The sequence below is a fragment of the Poecilia formosa genome, unplaced genomic scaffold, assembly GCF_000485575.1.
Source record: "Poecilia formosa unplaced genomic scaffold, Poecilia_formosa-5.1.2 Scaffold40, whole genome shotgun sequence".
NCBI classification, from domain to species: Eukaryota; Metazoa; Chordata; class Actinopteri; order Cyprinodontiformes; family Poeciliidae; genus Poecilia; species Poecilia formosa.
Genome location: NW_006799979.1, coordinates 2,155,426 through 2,178,009, shown reverse-complemented (window position 1 = coordinate 2,178,009; position 22,584 = coordinate 2,155,426). Strand labels below are relative to the sequence as shown.

General features: G+C 38.6%; 1 protein-coding gene across 2 annotated transcripts in view; it reads left to right on the top strand.

Annotated features, from left to right (window-relative positions):
• Positions 1-22,584, top strand: part of LOC103137433 (inactive phospholipase D5) — a 51,051-nt gene that overhangs the window by 17,825 nt on the left and 10,642 nt on the right. For both annotated transcript variants that reach the window (XM_016671029.1, XM_007551175.2), the window contains exon 2: positions 18,680-18,810. In XM_016671029.1, the coding sequence (XP_016526515.1) occupies positions 18,680-18,810 (131 nt within the window). The remainder of the gene's footprint in view (positions 1-18,679; positions 18,811-22,584) is intronic.

The following is a 22,584-nucleotide window of genomic DNA, read 5'->3' as shown; positions in this document are numbered from 1 at the left end:
AGATACTGCGCAGAACCCTCAAGCTCCCAGGCCTCTGGTAGAGGACCCGAGCTCAGAGGATGAAAGAGACCACCCGCGGAGGGTGAGAAGGGAATTTTTTTTTTTTTTTTTTATATATATATATAGTGGTGGTAGAAGTAAAAGAGATGCATATGCGGCTATTTTGTTTAACCTTTATGTTTTCAGTTCTGATCTAATTTTAGTGCCTCAGGCCCACAAAGCTCTGCTCTTTGTAATACACGTAACTCAAGAGCTCGATCACACAGCTGACAAGGTGATGGCGTAAAACTCACCCACACATATAAACCGGTCAGAGCGGTGCACATGCACAAGTGCTGTTGTTGTTAAGCAGCACCTCTTAAACACTGCAAATGAATCTCTTGCGGCTCAAAACACACAGTCAGAGGTGTCAGCTGGGAAAAATGCTCTGCTCCACTGAAGCTCTGCAGTGGGTAAGGCTGGATGGCTTTAAATAAAATACGTCTCTGTTCACTGCACGCAAAACGTCTTTTGTGGAGTAATTTGTCTGTTTTCGTCACCAAGGTGATACTTCATCGGGGTGAGGGGGGGAGTGATTTAATCAAGTTGTTTCCCTGAGTGATGCGTTTCAGAGTGCAGCCCCTCAGAGGATCAGATGAATTAAAGCAGAAGAGACGGGAGTCTGATCTCTCATTGTGATTCACTTTGGGCTTCCTCTTGTTTTTCTTTTTCTTTGTTCCCTTCCATCGTGGCCATTTAGCCAAAGCCCTGCAGCTTGTCGGGACATCAAGTCCAAGCAGCTCAGCTGGCAAAACTTTAATGAAACACTTTCAGCTCGTACAGTGTGTGCGCCTTTGTAGAGAGGTGTGTGCGCGTGTGTGTGTGTGTGTACACAGACTCAGTAAACCATCCTCCGTCTACGTACGCCAGCTGAGCCAGTGTAATTGAAAATCCTGCTGATTTCAGCGCTAGCCTGTACACACACACATTCCCTCACACACATAACATGTGCGCGGGCGATGAAGAGCTGCTGATCGTGACATGTCCGGTGGCAACACGATACTTTAGCAATGACAGGTAAGCAGAGTGGCGGGAAATGACTGGCGTTAAAACGTGATATGTGCTTCAAAAGGTTGGAAACACAAAACGTTCAATAAAAGCTGATACTCTGTAAAACTACACTCTGTTTTCTTCATTTTAATGCAGTACAGGATTAAAAAGACGTATTGGCTTATTCTTAAAAAATCTGGTATTGGTGCAGGGGACCAAACAGGAAGCCCTCACCAGAATAAATATATAGTAAACGATAGTTACAACAGAATTTCATTCAGGTAAACCGATCCATTTTCTATTCATCTTATTAACTTCATAAAGTTAATAAGATTTGGTTCTTTGGAACCAAATCTTTGGAGATTTGGTTCCAAAGAGTGACAAACAAATAAGGTACAATAAAATGTAATACTAATGATCTTGTTGAAAAACATGAGACGTAGATTCCGTTTGTTTTTTGTTTTTTTTGTTTTTTTTCCAACAGCTACAAATTAATTAAACTTTAAGGTAAAACCAAGACAGAGAAAGAAAAAAAAATCCATCATCTCCTGCATGCAAACAGAAGCCCCCAAGAGAAAGAATGGCTTCTCATTAGAGCACTCAGAAGGAATATTTTATTAGATAAATCCAACAACAGTCTCTGCCCGGCTGTCTTTTAACCCAGTGTTTTTGTATATTGTTCTCATGAAGAAGTATCTATTTTGGTTCACCCAAACCACAGGCTCCCATGATAAAAGTAAAAAAAGTAGAAAAGATCTTCAGAATAATTACAAACTTCCTGTTGAGTATCATTCTAAGAGGCAGGGTCAGATTCAGTGTAATGAAGGAACATCCTGTTAGGATTGGACTTAAACAACAACATGCTATTAAAACCAAATGTTGCAAAGCTGCCGTAATTATGGCACATTATAATGTACATCATGTCCTCTGGTTTTGCTACCATTCTTTCTTGTTTTGTCACGTTGAGATCATTTTTTATCTGATTTACTTCTGAGACTAGCCAGCGTAAAATATTTAAATTCTGTGAATGTAATAGGCAATTTAACACGTCTGTGTCTGTGAGTAAATATATATCTTTAGCGGTCTCTCAACAAAATAAAGAATATCTTCCTAAATCTCTTATTGCAACGCCTTTCTGAAGGATTGTTTTGAAGAGGCATTTTCAGATCTGCTTTTTTATTTATTTTTTTAAATACCAGCAGCAAGCCTATCTGGACATAGAGTTCTGTCTTTAATTTACTTAATTACATGTTGCAGAAGTGCCAGAAGTTAAACAACAGGGTACGAAAACAGTATAAAAGAACTGTAAATGTAAAATATTCTCTTCAATAGTACATGCAACAGTTGAATTAAATCAAGTTAAACATGGTAATATTGTTTTGGTAACTGTGGATTAATGGTGTTTGGGTGGCCAAAAGAATTGTAGAAATGGGTATTAGTACCTAGACACTGAATGTTAGCGAAGCAAAATTACAACTAAACTCCCTAAATGTAAACAACAACCCAACAGTTTTGTGTCTCCTGTGTCATCAACACGACCAAACGCTGCCGCAGGGCTGCCACCAGGCTCAAGTCTCATTATAGTCAGCAGGGCTCTCATGTCATTTTAATGGGACTGTAATTGACGTATCGATTCAGAGAGCGGAGCCGGGATCAGTGTGCTGAGCGAGACAAAGTAGAAGGACAAAACTCCTGGCAGAGCAGTTGTCACAACTGAAAGTGGGTCGCAGCGACATTTTATAACTTATAAAGCACAATTTGATGAGGAGTGGAAATGTTTTGTACAGGTGTCCACATCACAGCAGGTGTTGGGGGGGCAGGGGGTTTGTTGTTTTTCTTAAGGAAAACTGGCAAGTGGAAACGTTTTAAACACATTCTTTTGACATAATAAGCTGTTGTTCTCACAGCAGCTCTGTCTGCGGTGAATGGAGGGAAGAAGCAAATTTGAGGTAGTTGAAGTACAAGAACATCTAGTGAAAGACTTAACGGCCTCAGACTGTAAAGCTTTCATGACCAAGGCGAGGTCAAGCAGGAAAATGAGGAACATCATTTTGAAGTAGGAGAAAAGGATGTGTACAACAGTTTGAATAGATCTGAAACGTGTATTCAGTCACACCGACCCAAATGAACTGTGAGGAAAAAGTAATGTTTCACTACAAACACAGTTGAAACCATTTTCAGGTCTCCGTTTCGTGCAACTAGAGAATGAAATGTTATTCAGATTGGATGAGTCTTTTTTTTCCCACAAACTCTTGATTGGATATAGGTCAGGACTTGGACTGGACCATTCTAACTCATAAATATGTCTTGATCTGAACCATTTCACTGCAGCTCTGACTATCGTTCTCTGTTCCAGGGTAGATTTTCTTGTTCTTAAGATTTGTTATTATATTGCCAGTAACAACAATAGGATCTTTGTCAAAAATGTGTTGTTGTTTTGTTTGTTTGTTTGTTTTTAATCATTTTGAGAGGTTTTGAATTGTCAGTGATTTTTTAAAGAAAGAAATGAGTTTTAAGTTGTGATCCAGACTATGGGCAGATCTAATGTTGAAGTTTAAGTTGTTCCGGTCTCCTCTGCTTTTAAGTTTGGTTCTGGTAGCTTCTAAGGGCGGTTTATTATTTAATCGAATTGTTCTGGAAGCGGAATGAAGGAGATCCTGGAAGTAAGCTGCGGCTATGCCATCTGCAACTTTAAAAACCAATAAAAGACTTTTAAAATCAATCCGATTAGAAACTGGTAGCCAACGCAGAACCAAGGCAGAGAAACCAAACCTCACGTTTCCTGGTTCCAGTTAAGAGTCGAGCCATTTTGAGCCATTTGGTAAAGAAGAATGTTTTTATAATGAGTTACAGTAATCTGTCTGGTGCATTTGTGGGAAGGTTTTATCATTATTCCTCTGCTGAAGGCTCCAAAGCCTTCAGCAAAAACCAAAAAATGTTTTGGTTTTTGAAGCAGCAATCTGGTCTTCATCCTCTTTTATTTTTTATTATGTCACACACACACGCACAAGCTCAAAGACCATTTGCGTAAGTAATTAATTTTTTGCATGTCAGCTTAAGACCTTCAAAGATGCACAGTGGCTTTCACAGATAGGAGAAGGTCAGCCAAACACCTTTATAAGGGTAGGACTGGTTACTTATACTCTTTTTTTTTTTTTGGTTCACAAAATGTTATTTTTCAAGTCTAACAATAAATATGCTTAAACATCTTCTAAATGTCTTTTTGTTGGAAGCGAGACGAGTGTGAGCTGTGAACCGTCACTAATTTTAACAACCAGACACCACATCCACTGTTCATCAGTCCAGATGGGATGACACGTACGAGCATCCACTCGATCGCTGAATCAATCAGTTCTGCTCCCTCCCCAGACAGAGAGGAGCACCAGTCGCTCCCTGCTGTCGTGAATTTCAGCCTCTCACACATGAATTATACTTCTCAGGCTGAAAGTCTGTTTCCGGCCCAGGAAACGCTCTGAGTCCAGTGAGCTGAAACCGAAGTCAGATTTTTTTTGTTGCAACCAATTCGAGACTTACTGCACAAATTGCTCGTCTCGGCTCCGCTTTTTTTTTTGACGAATTGAAGCGGGATACAAAGTGCTAACCTTCTCCCTCATGGTGGAGCCGGGTAATAGATTTCAGGGTGAAGGGTGCAGACAGAGATGTGGAATGAAAGGACCGAAAGACGACAGCACATTTCCCAGCAGGGCCGAGATTGATGGAGTTTTTTAAAGTCGGTTGCGTCTCTTTCAGGGTAAATCTTGTTAGGATTGGGGTTGTTGGGGCCGCATAGCTTCCCCCTCCTGCCTGTGGAGGTGATGGATGGCCATGCTGTTTGTGACTTCCTGTCCATTTCAGCGCAGCTCCACACACAGGACTCATCTGTACGAGAATATCTGAAATAAAGTGGATTCGGGTAGAAAGAGAGCATTTCTTTAAGGAATTCAATGAACACACTTTAAACAAATGTAATAAATAATTCTGCCAAACCAAACGAAATGGGTCATTTGTTTGAGTGTTGACTGTAGTAGCTGTTTTTTTATATTTTTTTTCAATATTCTAACACTGAAGCAGCAGTGACGAAGAGGATTTTCTTCAGAGAAAATGACTGTCCGCTCTTCCATTTATCAACAGACTGCTGCTCTAAAAAGATATAAGGACACAATTTTGGACTTTTCTTTAATTGTCTAGACCTACACCTGTAAAGAAAGTTAGAAAAATATAAAGTAAAGTCATTTTTGCACAGTGAAGATCTAACATCCCAGACATTCAACTCAGTCCTGATCAGAATCTCAAAAAAGGCGTCAGCAGGAAACTTGAGGAAAAGCGGTCGGAAAACATTGTATTGTCTTTTATTGTGGACTTGTTTTGCTATTTTTCTGTTGTTTCTGTTGCTATTTTTCTGTTGTTTCTGTTGCTTTTTAAAAAAAATTATTATTCACACATTTGCACTATTGTTCTAGAAAATGGCTTAAATATTTAATTATTTAGATTATCAGAGAATAGGAAACCAAAAACCAAACACATACAGACCATCTGATGTTTAAGAATTTTGTTGTGGAAATCCGATATTCCCATCTTTGACGATGTCACTGAATGTTTCCCAGAGTTTGGATGGATGGATGGATGGATGGATTAAAAAGCAGAATACCTGAGAGCTTCTTAAAAAATGAATACTATTTTTACTTTGCATGTTTTTAATCACTATTGGAGATTACAGCTCAGAATCTGTGTAAAAAAAATCCTTTTGAAACATTTGTAGGATGGGTCAGATCAGATACTCGGCCTTAAATAATTTGCTCATCTTTGATCTTACGAGTCTTAGCCGCCGGATTATAAAAGTGAATAATTAAACTAGAATGGTCTGTGAATCGTGACCCTGTTTTTGTAGCTTCTCTTGGTTTGAAGATAGAAGGAAACGTGGATTCAAACTCAAGCCATTTTATGTGATGAGTTTGATTTTAAACACATTCCCGGGTCACGCAAGGAGAGAAAGAGAGAAAAGAGGCTTTTATTCCACTGCACAGTTGTTGGATATGAAATGAAAAGCAATAAAACTCAGTTGAAAGGCAAGGAATCTAAGAGATGAAGTAAAATCTTTTCAAATCTTTTTTTTTTTTGTCATGCATTAAAGCTATGGCTATAAAGACGATTTGATTTTGTGTGTAGCTTATTTCTCTTTGAGAACTAAAACATGAAAAACTTCAGCTCTTACTAAAACAAACGGAGAAAACGGAAACATCCTCCAGCTTCGGTTTGAAAATCAGTTCTTTATAAAACCAATGAACTGAAGATGAATATTTGTTTTTCCTGTTTTGTGTTTTTTCTTCCACTCTTGTGTAACATAGGTGTATGTAAATCTCACACTGAGCCGAGGTGAACTGTTTGGGGATGAAGAAAAAAACTGAAAGCGAATCTTAAACCCCATGGAAAGAAAACTGTATTTTTCGCCCTGTTAGGCATTTCAGAGTGGAGATGCTTTTTAAACGGACCACCAGTCCATAGTTAATGAAACAGCAAGAATCTCTGAGAAAAGATGTATTAATTTAATATTTCAAAATACTCTATTGTGTTGTTAGAGAGGAGCTTGTGGAGATGTTGCTCGGCAACCTGGCTTTGCACTTTAAAGCACATTCTTATAATGGCTTCACGTCTCACGTCTGGACTTTATTTAGTTTGTGGATCGCAGCTAAACTGAGGCTATGAAAGTGAAACCTTAGAACTGAACACATTCTGTGACTTGTGCTATTTGTCGGCTCATGCAGTAACTCCATCAGGGTTGTTTTGTCAATTTCCCACACAGAGGGCAGCTGGTACTCCCTGCTCTCTTTCATCTTTAGTTAATCTCGGCTAATGGGCATTTCCTTCTGGCTTGTTGCTCAGACATAAGAGTTGTATTGATTTTCCAGTCTGACTTTTGTCAGCGGAATAAATTCCCAAATGTCAAATTGCTCAAGTAAAGCAAAAAAGACGAAGTCAAGATGAATAAAAATTGACAAGATTGACACGACGTCGTTTGGAAAGTAAGACTGTTTTTGTGTTTTCAATTCGATTTAGAGGTAATGGGATCACATCTCGGTGAGGCCCTGGTTTTTGTTTCGAGGTTGTTATAAACTGCAGTGCGCAAGAATCAGAATGCAGGCAAAGATATGAAGAAGCATCTTAAAACCAGCGGACGAGGTCGCTGCGTTTGCACTCTGTCCAGTAATAAACATATATTCAAAAATTGGTGGCAGGAAGCGAGAACTTAACCTTAGTGAAAACAGTGGAGACAAAGACACAAGAAGAGATAAGGGTCTTTGTAGTTGCAGAATATTTGAGCTGCTAAGTCACTCCTCTCCTCGGTGTATTGTGTTTCTACATAAGGGATTTAGTAGGGATTAGGGGTTGCCATGATTATGCACCAAGTGTTTATGGTTCCCAAAAGCATCCGACAACTGGGAATGAACAAAAATGGGAGAGCTCATTGTAATTAACATCATCTTTATTTAAATCATGAAAATCTGTAAGTATTATCACATTTCGTTGTACTATATCAACTTATACAAGTTTGAAACAATCTGTGCCTAAACCACAACTGTTAATGTTCAGAAACTACTTATATAATTCATTTAAAGCTAACAATTTCGACCAAAAAAAAAATAGAAGATTCTAGCATTTACTGAGATAAAAATCTGAATTTTAGTATTTCAAATGCTGTTTCTGCTATATGTTTATGATTTATGCTGCCCACGTAGTTTCAGTATCAGTTGTACAAAAATAAATGAATCCTTTCTCTCTAAGTGATCAGATTATGTCCCAGGTAACAGATGAGACATCGAGCAGCTTATTATATATGAAAATGATTGATTATAGTGACCACTGTGATGTTGTGTGCACCATCACAGCAGCGTCATTGTGTTATATTCAGTTTCCCACAGTGTAGGGTGAGAATGTTTTATAAGGTTATTAAGAAACTTGAACATTTTCAAGAAATTCAATCAGATGTTGCTCTTTCCCGTTCTAATCTGCTTTAATATAAATGAATTAGTTTGCTCTGGATTTGCTTCCATGTTGCAAAACTCTAATTGTGATTGATATGCGGTGGATAGCAATATAATCACGGTCGAAACCTAATACATTTACACATACGTGTTTTTTTTTGTATAATGTAAATAATTCAGATTATGTGTGTTTTTAAGAAGCTCCCCACTGTCTGTGCAGCAAAAGTGAGCATTTCCATGCATGTGTCGGACTGGACAGAGCAGTTAAACAGACTGATGGTGGAAAAAAAAAATCTTCAAAGTCATGCAGCTCTGGGCTTCCAGCCATCACAAACCAAGCACCCGGAATCTGTTCATCCACTCCTTTCTTTGATTTAACCAGCCGTGTCGAGCTGAGGCGATTATTTCTCATTCAGATTTACCAGAAATGGAAAAAGGGCCATCTGCCAAATAATTTCAGCGTCCAAGGTTTCAACTTTTAACTTGATTTACTTTATAGTCTGGGAGATATTTCCTACTCCTCCTCGAGGCTTTATCTCTGGCTCTGTTTCTGAAAAAATCTCATTACCTGGACAGTAAGAAATCCTCATAAAACCAACCTGCTTCCTCCGCAAGTCCTCTTACCAGGAAGTCATCTGCTTATAAAAACTGTTTGATCGCATTCAGGAAGGGCAGAGCTGTCTGACTGCGTCTGCAGCTGGCAGAGAGCAGCAGCCCTGGATATAGGAGCCAAACATCTTGTGTCAGTTTTCTTAAGAGTCCACAGGAGCTTATCGCTGACCGGCTGTAGTGATGCATGGGATGCAGAAAACAGCCATGACAGGTTTTACATTGTTTTTCACTTCTATCTTGTTCTGTGCGAAGCAGGTGACATTTATTTATTTATTTATTTATTTATTTATTTATTTATTTATTTTTTGCTGCTTATCTGCAAATAGAAAATGATTAGTTACTCCAGTCAGATCTACATAAAACAAGTTTCATCAGCAGATTTGAAGTGTCACATGTCTGCCTGAGCATCAGTCCGGCTACAGCCATCAATTCTCTCGACAACTCTCCTGTGGTTAGATGTCCAATTTTACCTCGTTTTGCAAAATATGAGCAGGCAGGTGACCGTGCATTTCACATAATGCAGTGTAATCATGGGGTTTATTTCACGTTAGGCCTACATGATAGCATTAAAATATGTAATGGGGATACTATTGCTAAAAGTTGTGATAGGAATATTGATTACCATGAACTCACCTGATTGTTTTCTTTCTTTACAATTACACGATGTCTCCACCAGGCTCTGTGAGAGCTTTAGAGTCTGATTCACTAAAATACATCAGGACTGAGCATTAAGGATATTCATTCAACTCTTACAGTGTTTCTTCAGGATTGTCAATTAGTCTGAAAAATTATTAAATTGACCAAAAATAACATGAACAACACACAATAACACCAGGTGAACAATCTTAGCAGCAGTTTTAGCTACTTGAGGCATTTGGCGTTTCTGTTTTTCTATTTCTGGATGAGTAGTGTACAATATTTTATAAGTATTGTTGTTTTTCGTTGAACAAAGGGGAAAAAGACAATAAACGATGCTTCTTCTCACTCCTTTTTCAACATGCCACTCGCTTTCTGCAATTATCGAGTTCTACGGTTATTGTGCTTCCTTAAGTTATTGTGAAATGTATGTCATTTTGTAATAAGTGGGAAACAAGGTATTTACATATTTACATGTATGGTGTCAAATCCTCAACCTGAGCTATGTTGAATCTTAGTAACGAGGATCATTTGATGATACAGATTTTCCTACAAATACATTTTTCTGCTGATCTGGAATCAATGCTTATCAAGCGACCTCTGATAGTTTTCTTTCACACTTCAAACATGACCTATGTAAGCTGTTAAAATCCCCAACTCACTCTGCATTTCATGCACCACACCTGCTGTCTACCCATTGTCCATCTCTTCTCCACCCTTCCACCACCCCCCCACACACACAAGCCATGCAAACACACTCCGCACACCATGACATGTTTGGCACCATGGCAATGGTGTGAAGAGATCAGAGCCAAGGTTACCAAACCAAACATGTTTTATGCTCTTCAACAAAGAACTACGCCTAAATACTCACATGGGGGCTGTGTGACTGACTTACTGCTTTTGAGTGTTGCTTTAATACCCTTCCCTTCAGCTTTGATGAATTTGCAGGGGGCTATTTTTGTACCTCCATCTCCATAAACGCCTCCATAAAACACTGACTTTACCTTGATCAAAGACTCTAAAAATACATTTAGGACATGCAGGATTAAGAAGGGAGGGCACTTTACAACAAAACTCAAACAGTGTCTCTGCCACTACCTGTATCCAGTCACCATGGTAACCTGCTGTAGAGGGCTGACAGTAGTTTCTGCATCTTCAACGGCTGTTGTGGGTTTGCAGGTAACAGGTTTGCTGATGTTCACCTGTAGCATTACAATAATAATAATAATAATAATAATAATAAATAAAGAATAACTCCATTCTTGTTTATATAAAAATATAATTTTAGAAGAGTTATTCTTCTGTTAAAGAAGAATATCTTTATTCTTCTTTAATAAAATTTAATTATTCTATACTATAGATACTATAAATAATTATAGTTTCAAGTTGAAGTGAGTAATTAAACTGCAGTTTTCTTCAGTCGCTAGAATTGTCCATACAGGTTTGAAATTTAGTAAAAAAAATAAAAAAAATGACAGAATGTTTTATCATGTATGATAAATAATTTGGCTCTGTTGAAGATTAAATGTGACACTAAAAAACAGAAAAAGATTACTGAAATGTGCTATATAAGGACGATGGATGGATGGATGGATGGATGGATGGATGGATGGATGGATGGATGGATGGATGGATGGATGGATTACTAGCTTGATTATTTCAAAACACAAAATGTTACAGACTTGGTAAGAAAGAAAAATAGTCAAGTTTTTTCATTTCTGAGAAACTGAAATGCAGTTCTTGCTGATTTATTTTTTTTTTTTTCCTGAGGGATCGACATTCTAAACTCAGAGACATAAAGACAACCTGCTTCCTCAGCACTTACTTGGGGAACATGGCAGCGTGCTGTCAGATTTTGCTCCCTTGCTGTCAGTCTTTCTGCACCTCCATCTTATTAAAAGCTGCTGTACCTACATGGATACACAAACAAACAGACAGGCTGGAGACACATTCAAAAGTCAGGCTGGCGTTGCAGAAATTCTCCTTCGATAAAGTTTAGTTCCCAATGCTGTGATTCTTATGTTAAAAGCAAAAAAAAAAGGAGAAAGGAATAATAAGGAAACAGAACAGTAAGAAATAAAAGAGAGTCACAGTTTAAGTTTCAAACTGCAGAATAAACCAGTCATTTGTCGACAACTGATTTAATTGTGCCAAACACTGAAAGTGAATGCTGTTTTTCATATTCAAAATAAACAGACGAGTCAGTCTTTAAGCCTCCACTCTCTTATTCAAAGAACCCCATCAGACCAAACTTGATCTTTAAAACCATTAAGAGTTCCTCGAGTTTATTTTTTCCAATTTTCTTCAACTCATCTGCAGTGAATCATTCGTCAATTCTCCACTGTTCTTGCTAGCAGTGTTCTTTGATTTATTAGATTTCCCTGAATCAGCAGTCCAGCTTGCTTCTCTCTTGTCTATTCTAAGTCGTTAAGAGCTTGGTGTAAGTGCTGATGTAACTTACTGTACATAACTTGTATTTCTTTCTTTATTTTCTGTTAAGTAGCTAGCTAAAATGAGCACCGCAACGCTAAGAATAGCTGTCCAAAATCATCACAATGTGAAAGAATGCTGTAAGTGGTTTGCTAAGAGCAAAATATCACATATCAACATTACAAAACAGCAAAAAATTATACAAATTACTGCTATATTCAACATCTAAATCTAATCTAATTCGTGTGCAAAAGCAACTTTGAACTGAAATGAATTAGTCTGAACTTTTTAAAAGAGATTTTTACATTTAATGGTTCAGTTCTCCTTGTCAGTGTTTTACGTCACTTTCCAGAGGAAGTAAAGGTTGAATCTGGACAAAGAACCAGTTAAGGTCGACTGACCTATCCACCAGATCAAGTTGTTTATTTGATCTTGTTGCAGCGCTAAGTACTGAGATTGCTCTGCGTCTTTTCTCCAGCGGCCGGTGACGCACTTTGACACCACGATAAAGAACACGACACAAACTCTGTGAAGCAACGCTCCTGTTTTCTGTGCAGGTCAGGATTTAAATATTCAGGTTTACACGCCGTTTCTCTGACACAATAAACAAGTAAGGGCTAATCCTCGTCCACAAATCAAACTGCATGACAAATCCGTTTATGGCTAGAAGAGAAATGGGAGCTGTGGGCGACATGAGACAGTCACAGTGCAGTAACGCTTAGTGCAGAACCCCCATGTAGGAGGATTTTATTGCATCCTGTTTAGCATCAGAAGGGGAACGAACGCTACGTCAAGATTAATGTAAGTGTTTATTTTTGAATGTGGTCACAAAACTAGAGCCTGCAACGGAGCTTTTGTTCTGCGATGCTGATGGATCGACACCAAAGGCTGACCTCTCTCCTGCTGATGGACATATGAAAGGTTTCCTTCAACAAAAGACAAATGCAGCTGTGCCCGACTTCCTCGTTTCCTGCAGATATGATGTGTGCGAATTTGTTTGTTCTTTGTTCTACGTTGACTTTTAGACAGAAAACATAGTTAAACTGGGAAAACCTTGAAATCATATTCAGTTTTAACAGAAAACTTTTCAAAGTCCCTACCACTGCTATGGAAAAAAAAAAAAAACTGTATTCCGTTTTGTGAAAAGTCAATCAGTTTCCTTCTCATGTACTTGTTGTGCAACATTTTACTACTTTTGTTGTATTTTTGTTGTAATAATAAAGATAAATAATCATTTTAAAAAAATCCTCAAATCCTATTGGTGATTTAGTTGGATTACATCAAATGTTAACATTTTGCATTTCACACAATTTCAGTAGCTGCGATGCAAAATACCGATTAGATCACAAAACGGTCGTGTGATCACAAAGGGGATTGAGTTACAATTACTCAAGTGTGACAGTGTGATTTGGCAAGGTAAACACAATCTGTTTAACAGGTAATTAACAGGACAAATACTAAAAACTTTCAGTTTTTATAATAAAAGGTTTTCTTTCACACCTAACCAATATACTTAGATTTTTGAGTAGACAAAAAAAGCTGTTATGACTTAATAGAGCTGATTACGGAAGTCGAATACATTTGATATGTACAGAGTTAGAAGAATGTTTTATCGGTAATCCTTAACATTTTTGGCTTTGTGTTTGTTTGAAAGTGTGTGATTGCTTATTCTCCACCGCAGTAACATCATTCTACGCTGTCCATTAAACAGAGAAGATGCTTTCCACCGTGACTCCGTACAAACGATCAAAGATCAGCGCAACCTCTGCTGGACTAAACCCTTGCTGGACAAATCATACCAGGACATTTTCTTTGTAGTTAAGACTGTTGTATTGTTTGCATTGACTGGATTTGCTCTGTCGCCTCGGGACACGGGGAACAACTCATAAGCAGATAATTGGGACAGCGACGCATTCCTCATTCTCTCCTGGGGAGAAACCTATTCTCCCTCTCTGCTGGCGCTCTTCAGAATGACTTTAAAACGAGCCTCGAAATCTGCAGGGTGTCACAAACTTATCCGCTCTCTGCACTATTTTTGACGCGAATCTGCTTTAGTTCAACACTTTTTTTTTTTTCTATATCTGCTGACATAGCTCAGGGCAAAGAGACGTGAGCATTTTTGTTCCCGGAGTTCAGGAAAACAGACTTTTCCACTTTACACTTTGGTGAGAGGAACGATCCTGTTCATTTGACAGATCGCACGGAGCAGATTAATGGACGCTCGGCCGGGAGTTGGAGGGAGAGCAGGACACGGTCTCTGTTTAATACGGCTGCCTCTGATGTGAGCATGTAAACATCCACCTTCTCTGCTCTGGCCTTCACCCGTCTGCGTGCCAAGAGGGCCAACAGACGGGGGAGACATAAACAGTTTTAGTGTGTTTGTTTTTGGGTGAGGTAAAGTGGCATGTTGCCTTTCAAGTTGCACAGACCTTTTTTTTTTGTTTGTTTGCTTTTTTTTTTTTTAATGAGCCATGGGGAGCTATAAAAACCAGAAAGCAATTTGATTCAAACTTTGCATTTATGATTGAGTCAAACTGCTTTGCAAGTCACTCAGGCTTTCTGTGCCAAATGTATTTCTTGGAGCCTAAATGAGACAAATAGATACTTAACAGAGCAATAAAGCTCAATCTGTGTTTCGCCCTTTAGTTGGATTCAAACATTTACAATTGTTGCTTAAGGTGTGTAATTCTGGGTGACAGCGTCGGCGTATGTGTTGGACCCCCGGCGCTGACTCCGACAGTGTGTTTGGACAAACAAATGACCTGTTATTTATGTGGTGAATTGCATGATGGGCTTTGAAATGAGCTGCAAAGAGGCTGATTTGATTTGTCACCCATCAGCTGTCTACTATCATTTCCGCATCACATGAAAGGTCTGGAAGTTGGTCGACCAGCCTCTGTCTGCAGACAGATATATATCCACCCCATAACTTTCCACAGGCAGTTTTTTTTTCTCGATGCCTTTTAAAAATGCCTACATTTTTAAAATGTGGTTATAATGCCTGCATTGTAGCCAGAGCTGCAGTGGGGAAGACTGGAAGAAGTGTCGGTGCCGTCCAATCTGTGTCACCACCAGTGTGGTGGTCAGAAGGGTCTTTCTCAAAGACACGTTGGCAAAATGACTGAGAAGGATAGAGTTTGAACCAGCAACACACCGATTACTGGATGAACCCACACCTCCTGAGCCACCGCGACCTGAAAATAAATGTAAACAGCGCATACAAAGTGTCAGACGCAGCCAGAGGAAAATACAAAAATTCCCATACATGAAAGGTGTACTTTTGTGTCTATTTCTGGCCTACTTCTCAAACAACTGTCTCTGCAGTCTACTTTCTGTAACTGAAGACGCATTGATCTCCGGCTGCGTTGCGGAGTCAGTTACTTTGTCCGTAGGATGTACCTGAGTGACCTCTTTGTGGATTTGCCCTACATGCTCACTTGTGTCCAATACAGAATGTAGCCTCAAAGAAATACTGAAAAGTACCAGAGGCAGGCAGCTCTCCCACAGGTGGGCTTTCATATACAGCTGCCTGTCTTTGCTAACATTTGGCTCAGTTGACTGATAGGTTTTGATCTGACCTCCGTTTACCCTTTGACTGTTTGCTGAGAGTGCTCCTGTGAAGTGCAAAGGTGGAGAAGAAAGTTTCTATCTCCTCCCAGGTCTCTGGCCGTTTTTCAGTCAAACTTGTTGATTTTACCATCTTACAGACAGTAGGTCATTCATTTCAAACATCATCTCTGAAATGATGATAATTTTGACTCCCTTGTCTACCCTCAATATCAATGGATCTACTTTCTCACTAATTCAGATTATGCCTATTTGATCTTTTCTGAATTTACTGAATAGTCAGGTAATTAATACACATACATAAAACAAAACTAAGATTATGTTGTCAGAGGAATACATATTTACTCTGTCTTGTACATTTCATACCCTTTGGTCCAAAACACAACACTTATGCCATCATAACTGGTAAGGTACTTTATAGATACTTTATAGCTTTGGTGGGAAGTAATATTTCAGAAAATATGCTTATTTTCTTGGACCCATCTCTGTTTAGTTTCACAGTAATCCAGCCACAATTTCTCAACCTGCAAAGTTTCAGGTAATGATGCATCTTTTAATAAACCATGGAGATCATAAAATGTGTATGCTTGCTATCAAGAATGCATGAGGTGTGCACATTCAGGGGAAAAAGGCTTATGCCTTGTTTTGGTGTGTACGCATTGTTTACGAAAGCCCTTGCTTTGATAAGTAGTTCTGCGAGTCGCCACCTTTCTGTAACATCTCATTGGGAAATTCATTACCAGTTGTTTTTTTTAGATGAATTTATCTTCCATGCGAAGACCCAAACACATACATTTCTCACACGGTAAACTAATGAATCCTTTGTGTTTGTGCGTCCTCACAAAGGTTCTGCCTTATGCGAGTTTTGTCTCTGAGAATAATGAGTTTAGCTGACTGTGCTAATGGTCCGTGATGTTCATGAGTAATTAATTTGAGCTCATCAGGCAGGTTTGAGGTGGATCAGGTGACATTTATTATTGTTTTATGAGTAGTAGAGGAGTGCTGCTGGGTTAAAGTGCCAGCATCTTTCTGAACAGAGTTACAGAACGAAGAGCCTGCAGTGGTAAAAGGGCAAAAAAAAGAGAGACTTATTTTTGTACCGTGTTGAAATAATTCTCATTTAGATAAAAAAAAAAAGGTATTTCTCTCTGCAAATATTGTGAAAAATGAAACTACTGTTTTTGTCAAAGTGCAAATGATTTTTCTGTCAACAGTAAACAATTTCTCCTATACATATGAGAAGGCTTAGAGGTGAGGCTCACCTCTAATTATTTAGATTGTTTTGTTGCTCATCTGGTTCTCCAGAAAACTGATAGATTGTCATTGAAAAATCAGGTCTTCGAATGATCAAATGTGGAGTCCACCAGGGTTCAGTGCTAGGACCAAAGCTTCTTGCTTGGTAAATTAACAACATTTGTAAAGTGTGCAAGAATGTTGCACCTTCGTTTTGCTAATGACACAAATATATTTTGTTCTGGGAATTATTTAAAAATTACTACAGAACATTTGGCTTGTGAAATATCTAAACTTCATAAATTGGTATAAAACAGAAGTTATGATTTTTGGTAAAAAGAAATATAAATAATTCTATTGCAATGTCCATTGAATAGTTAAATTATTGTGAGTTGCTTTGGCTTATAAACTCAAGTGGAAATTTAAAACAAGTATATAATAAAACAAAAACTTTGTAAAATTACTGGACTTTAAATAAAGTAAAAAGAAAAACATCTTAGAGTTAATTAATTCATTGTTCCATTTCTGACTTATTGTATGGAGTCGTCGGGCAACAAGTGTAAAACATCAAACCTCTGTTTATGATACAAAAGAAAGCTGAGAATTTTACATAAAGTGAATGTTTATTTGTTTAAGGGATTTTGTCAACCTATGAAAATATAGATGGTTTATGTAATTTCAGAAACTCACCCAGGATTAAATAATGGTTCAGTCTTCAATGAGCTCAGACTATTAAAGGCTGATATTTTGGCTTGACATGCCACTTATTGCCAAAATGTGGACACACACACACACAAAAAAAAAAAACATTCCTGCTTCCACCATACTCATCCTTCACCTCCACTTTAAACCCAGCCTGCAGAAGGCCACCTCATTACAATCGTTCTAACATGTCCTGGAGGGAGTAAACAAGAGGGAGCGATAACTACCCGGTCCTTGCCACAGCACAGTATTTGTTGTTACACCCAGTTGAAACTGGATCACCTACAGATGCACATCTACTGCTGCGTGGAGAAGAGAAGTTCAGTGTTAGAAACTGCGACTGGAGACACGGCAGAGGCCTGGCTGAATTAAAAGTACATGGAAAATGTCAAAACCAACAAAAACATGAAAAAAAAGGATAAATCTAATATAGAATGTAGATCTACAGCAAGATGGTACCAAGCCAAAAGTCACACCACACGCTAGAATTGTAGGCGTTTTCCTCGTAACGATCTCCAACAGAATATATTACATCTCTTTCAAAGGTCTTCTGTTCCTCCAGGGACAAATCCTTTGGAAGAAACAGGAACAGATTCCCACCTCCTGTCACCAATAATGGATTATGCTCTGTTTGTAAAGGTTGGGCTCCAGATTGTGTTCTTTTCCTAAAAGCTGCAATGACCTCTGAAAAAACTAGATTAACAAAATAAGCAATACTTAATTTCTCATTATCAATGTATTCTTTCCTAATTAGCGTGGCAGAAAACCTATTTTTCTTTTTTCTAATCGTCCATCTACCCATTTGGAAGTTATATATCTTTTTAAATCGCTGCACCTTCTTTTTGTTTCGCGTGTCTTTAAAATGTTTAACCATGTTATGTAGTACTTTATATGAGTTGCTTGTAAAGACGAGAAATGATGTATAAAGCGGAGATGACGATGAGCAGCTACATCAGCTGGTGTTTCAGCGCCCTTCCAGTTTTCACCATCACTACAGATCATAATGAAGCCCAGTTCCTTCTCGGCCATACTGGAATGAGTCCAAACATTTTGCATTCTTGACCAAAACAGCTTAAAATCTGCAGGTGATTTATCTTGTCTTGCTTTCATCATTTTCTGCTAAAAGTGTTTTTTGCCTTTTTTTTTTTTTACTGACTCTGTTAAAGTCAGTAAAAAAACTCTTTTAGAGCCCTTATCCATCTTTATTCATGCAACGTGTTTAAATTTAGATATGATGTTCTGAGGTCACATATGACACAACAGGCTTGTGTTGAACTCTCCTCCATCATGATGTGACCTGCAGAGCTGCGCAGTAAATCAGTTCTGTCAGCAAGCCAGCTATTAGAAGCTAAGGTTGGGGAACTTTGGTCAGGCTTTTTTTTTTTTTTTTTTTTTTTTTACAGTAGTGTTCAGGAGCAGAAAATAAACCTCAGTAATCGATCTGGTGTTTTTTTTGTTGTTGTTGTTTTTGTCCGTCTTTCTTGCAGTCTCAGCAGAAGTGCATTGTGATATTTGCCTTGGTGTGCTGCTTCGCTGTGCTTATGGCGTTGATTTTCTCGGCAGTGGATATTTGGGGAGAAGATGAAGAAACGGAGGAAGAGTGTTCCAGTAACTGCAGGTGAGATCTGCTGAAGCAGAGGTTTCTTGTGACGCTTCTGTTCCGATACCTGAAGCCAGTGATCAGTTGGTGGAGCTGCCAAAAAAAAAACGGTACATAAATATAAATAAGTATTGATTTAAACCAATTTTTGGTTCAAATCCTGGCCCGGGGTCTTTCCGCATGGACTTTGCATGTTCTCAGGACTGCTAGGTTACTTGGTCTGTCCTTAGCTGTGAGTGTATGTGCATTGTTGTAGTGAACCCATATGTTGCTGGCCACCATTTTCAAAGAATTAGTAAAAATAAACATCATCTTTACAAAATGACCAATTTATCGATCAAATAAACTGTATAATAGAGTATTTTTCCACAGAATCAAGTTTAACACAAAGTGATTACAGAGGTTAAACGCAGAAATACGGACATTAGTTTTGCTAATTCACAGATGGTCAGTTTAAACATAAATAAAAAATACTTGGTGATATCACAGACCAATAACGTCACAGTCCTGATGAAGCTGATCACTGTGAATTTCACACCCTTCATCCCAATGCACACGTGGTATTCAAACTGGAACTTTACTTTACAAGAGCAGGGATCTGCTTCACTTCCTCAGTTTTAGACCTGCTTAATAACACGCATTTTTCTGTAGATCGACATAAAAGGCAAGATAATAAACTCGGCGGCCAGGGTTGTATTTCGAAATGTTTCTGTTGCCATTTTCCTCTAAAACAACAACAAAAAAATATTTACTAAAACCCAGAAGGTTGCATAAAAACTATCACGATGGTGTTTGACACAAACATTTTTCACATTAAAATCTGACAGTCACTGTTGTATAAATGATAAATATCGTCTACCAACCATAAAACTCCTCTCTCTCTCTTTCTCTCTCTCTTTCTCTCTCTCTCTCTCTGATGAAACCTTGAGGAACATTAAGTTCAGAGCAATCGATAATGACTGACAAGATGCTGGGGCTTTGGAAGACGGATGAAGCAATTCTTGCTTCTGGTCTGAAACAAATTGTTTACTCAAACTCAATTATCTTGCTTAGGCTCAACTCCAGACTGAAAGGCAAAATTAAATCTCCCTCCTAAGTGGGCGATTATAGGTCATTGACTAAATCTTTTGCTGTGAAATAATCTAAGAAAGTCTCTTGTGCTGAGCTTGAGTTTACTGTCTATGTAAGAATAATAAAGCAGAAGGAATCCTGAACTATGTTTGGTTTACAGGCATCACTGCTACAATGATCACATGACGCTTTAGTGAGTGCAGTTTATTTTGTAGTCGGTGAAAAAATGTTACAGCAGGGAGCTCTCCGATGTAGCACAACACTAAAATGTGTCAAAAGCATTTTATTATTCAGAAACAGAGTCACTGAAAAATGTCAACGGTCAATCAGATGTCTGTCATCTCTACCTGAATGCCAAAAGTGAAGACTGTACTATGTCTTCACTTTTGAGTGTCAACTGTGTGCAGTTGCTTTTTGGATTGGAAACAAAAAATTCTGTCTAGTTTCATTTTCTCATTAATTGGCCATGTGGTAGATACTTCAGCCTTCCTCTAATCTGCTCTAAAAGTTTAAAAAAAAAAACTTTTGAAAAAATTATACAGTCCATGTAAAATGTAAGAATATGAATCCCGGGAAGGGAAGTCTAAAAACTACCGCAGTACGTCCTGGTGGTCCCGAGTGAAAGCGGCTAATCAGCAGGTGTTGAGCTGAAACAGCAGATTTTATTTTCTCCTCCTACACTTCCTGCTGGTTCTCCACCATTAGACCCTCAGCGTTCAATTTAGCATCCCGCCTCAGATTGCTTCTCCCTCTCTCTCTCTCTCTCTCTCTCTCCTTCACCACTCATGTCTGTGGCCATCGATTCTCTCTTTCTTCTTCTTCTCTTCCTCAAATCAACCATTAACATCCTTTCAGGGAACTCAACCAGGCATCCTTCTCCCCCCACACTTGAGGCTGAAAGCAAAATCCCAACTTGTGAAGCTGAATGAAGTTTTCTTGTCCACTGAAGCATCCCCTTGGGTCACGCTGAGAGATACGAATGAGGTTGAAGAAGGGTGAGCCAGATGGAGGGAGACGAGGCTGGTGAATAGATTCATCAGCTTTTATTGGTTCGCTGTCAGGGATGACGGGGGTCTCGTTCGTTCAAGAGCACTCAAAGGAAGTTCCAGAAATCCGCGTGTAACACTTCCACGTGTGCCCTGCTACTCGTATGGTTAATGATAATGTTTGCAGTGCAACTGAAACAGAGAACTAAGAGGCATTGAATGAATAACTACAAAAAGCTTTTTGATGAAGGGACACAGCCTAGCAGTGAAGCTCTTCATTAAAGCAAACGTGTAGCTCAACTGAATGATTAACTTAATTTCCTCTGAATAATCTAAAAACGGCAGACCTTCGACTCTTGCTTTGTTCCTGCTAATGTACTTTCGTCATCGAAAAAGCTTTCTGAAGCCTCACAACCAATGACTCAGGAGTTACTGTGATGTTATAATTGTGTTTCCTATGCAGATTTTCTTTGTGCTCTGTTGTGATGGCGTGGTGAGATGAGTTACCAGCTGTGTCCCAAGAGAAAGAGACCGGAGCTTTATTGTTCCCCATTCTGCTTCCGTGGGCCTTCGGCGGAGTAAAATTACACAATTTCATCAGAACTTTGTTCATTCAATAATAAATTCAGTTAAATTCAGTTTTATTTATGTAGCGCCAATTTATAAGAAATGTCGTCCTGAGGCTCTTTAGAAAAAATAGATTATTTAAATTGAGTCATGCATGCATTCAATTAATCCTACTTATCAAACAGTAAAGTCAATTAATTACTCAAAGTAGTTTAAAAAGTGAAGGAAAATTAACCTAATTCATTTCTTAAAGGGACAGTATTATGTAAAATTGAATTTTTTAAATTTTATATGATGCTATAGTGTTATTCCCTCATTAGAAACATACCTTTCATCCATGTTTGATAAATCATTTAATCTCCATGGCAACCATTCAGCTGTGCCAAATGCCTGGCTGGACCTAGCTCCACCTTCGAGACGCAGCTCCTCCTCAGACCTGCAGTTTCTAAGCTTCCAAACTTCTGCCTCCCAGAGCAGCCCTCCCCTGTGGCGCCCCCAATCAATTCCTTCAGACTAGCCAGCAAGAATTAGCAAACACCTGGTGGAACTGTGCATGAGCTGAGCTCATTATACGAGCCACTACTTCTCAATGCAACTCTGGTGAAAACATTGTTAAAGGGTTGACAAAGGAGCCATGTTATGATGACTTCTTTAAGATTCAGAAAGAGCAGTTTTTAAAGAGACAGGGACCCAATTTCTAGGTGTTATAAACAGTATATTTATGACAACTGAAAGTAACATAGTTTCTTGATTGTGCTACAAAATGGCACAGTGCGACTCGAAAACACAATACTGCCCCTTTAAGCTTTTAAATTGATGAAAATAAAGTGAAAGTAACTGATTTCACTCTAGGCCGAAATTCTTGACCCAAAGTTTTGCCCCAATAGCACAAACCCAACCTTACGTAACAAAACCCAGGTGAACAGGTTTGCCCTGCATCCATAACTCCAATTAACATTGATATAAATGTCATTAATTACTTATACTCCTCATTTTGGTTTTCTGCAAAACAGATGTAGTGTTGGTATTTCTATTAATTTGTTCAAAATGTGTAAAATATTTCACTATCAGCAAAAATGTAAGAGCAAAAATGGTCCAACACACACACACACACACACACACACACACACACACACACACACACACACACACACACACACACACACAC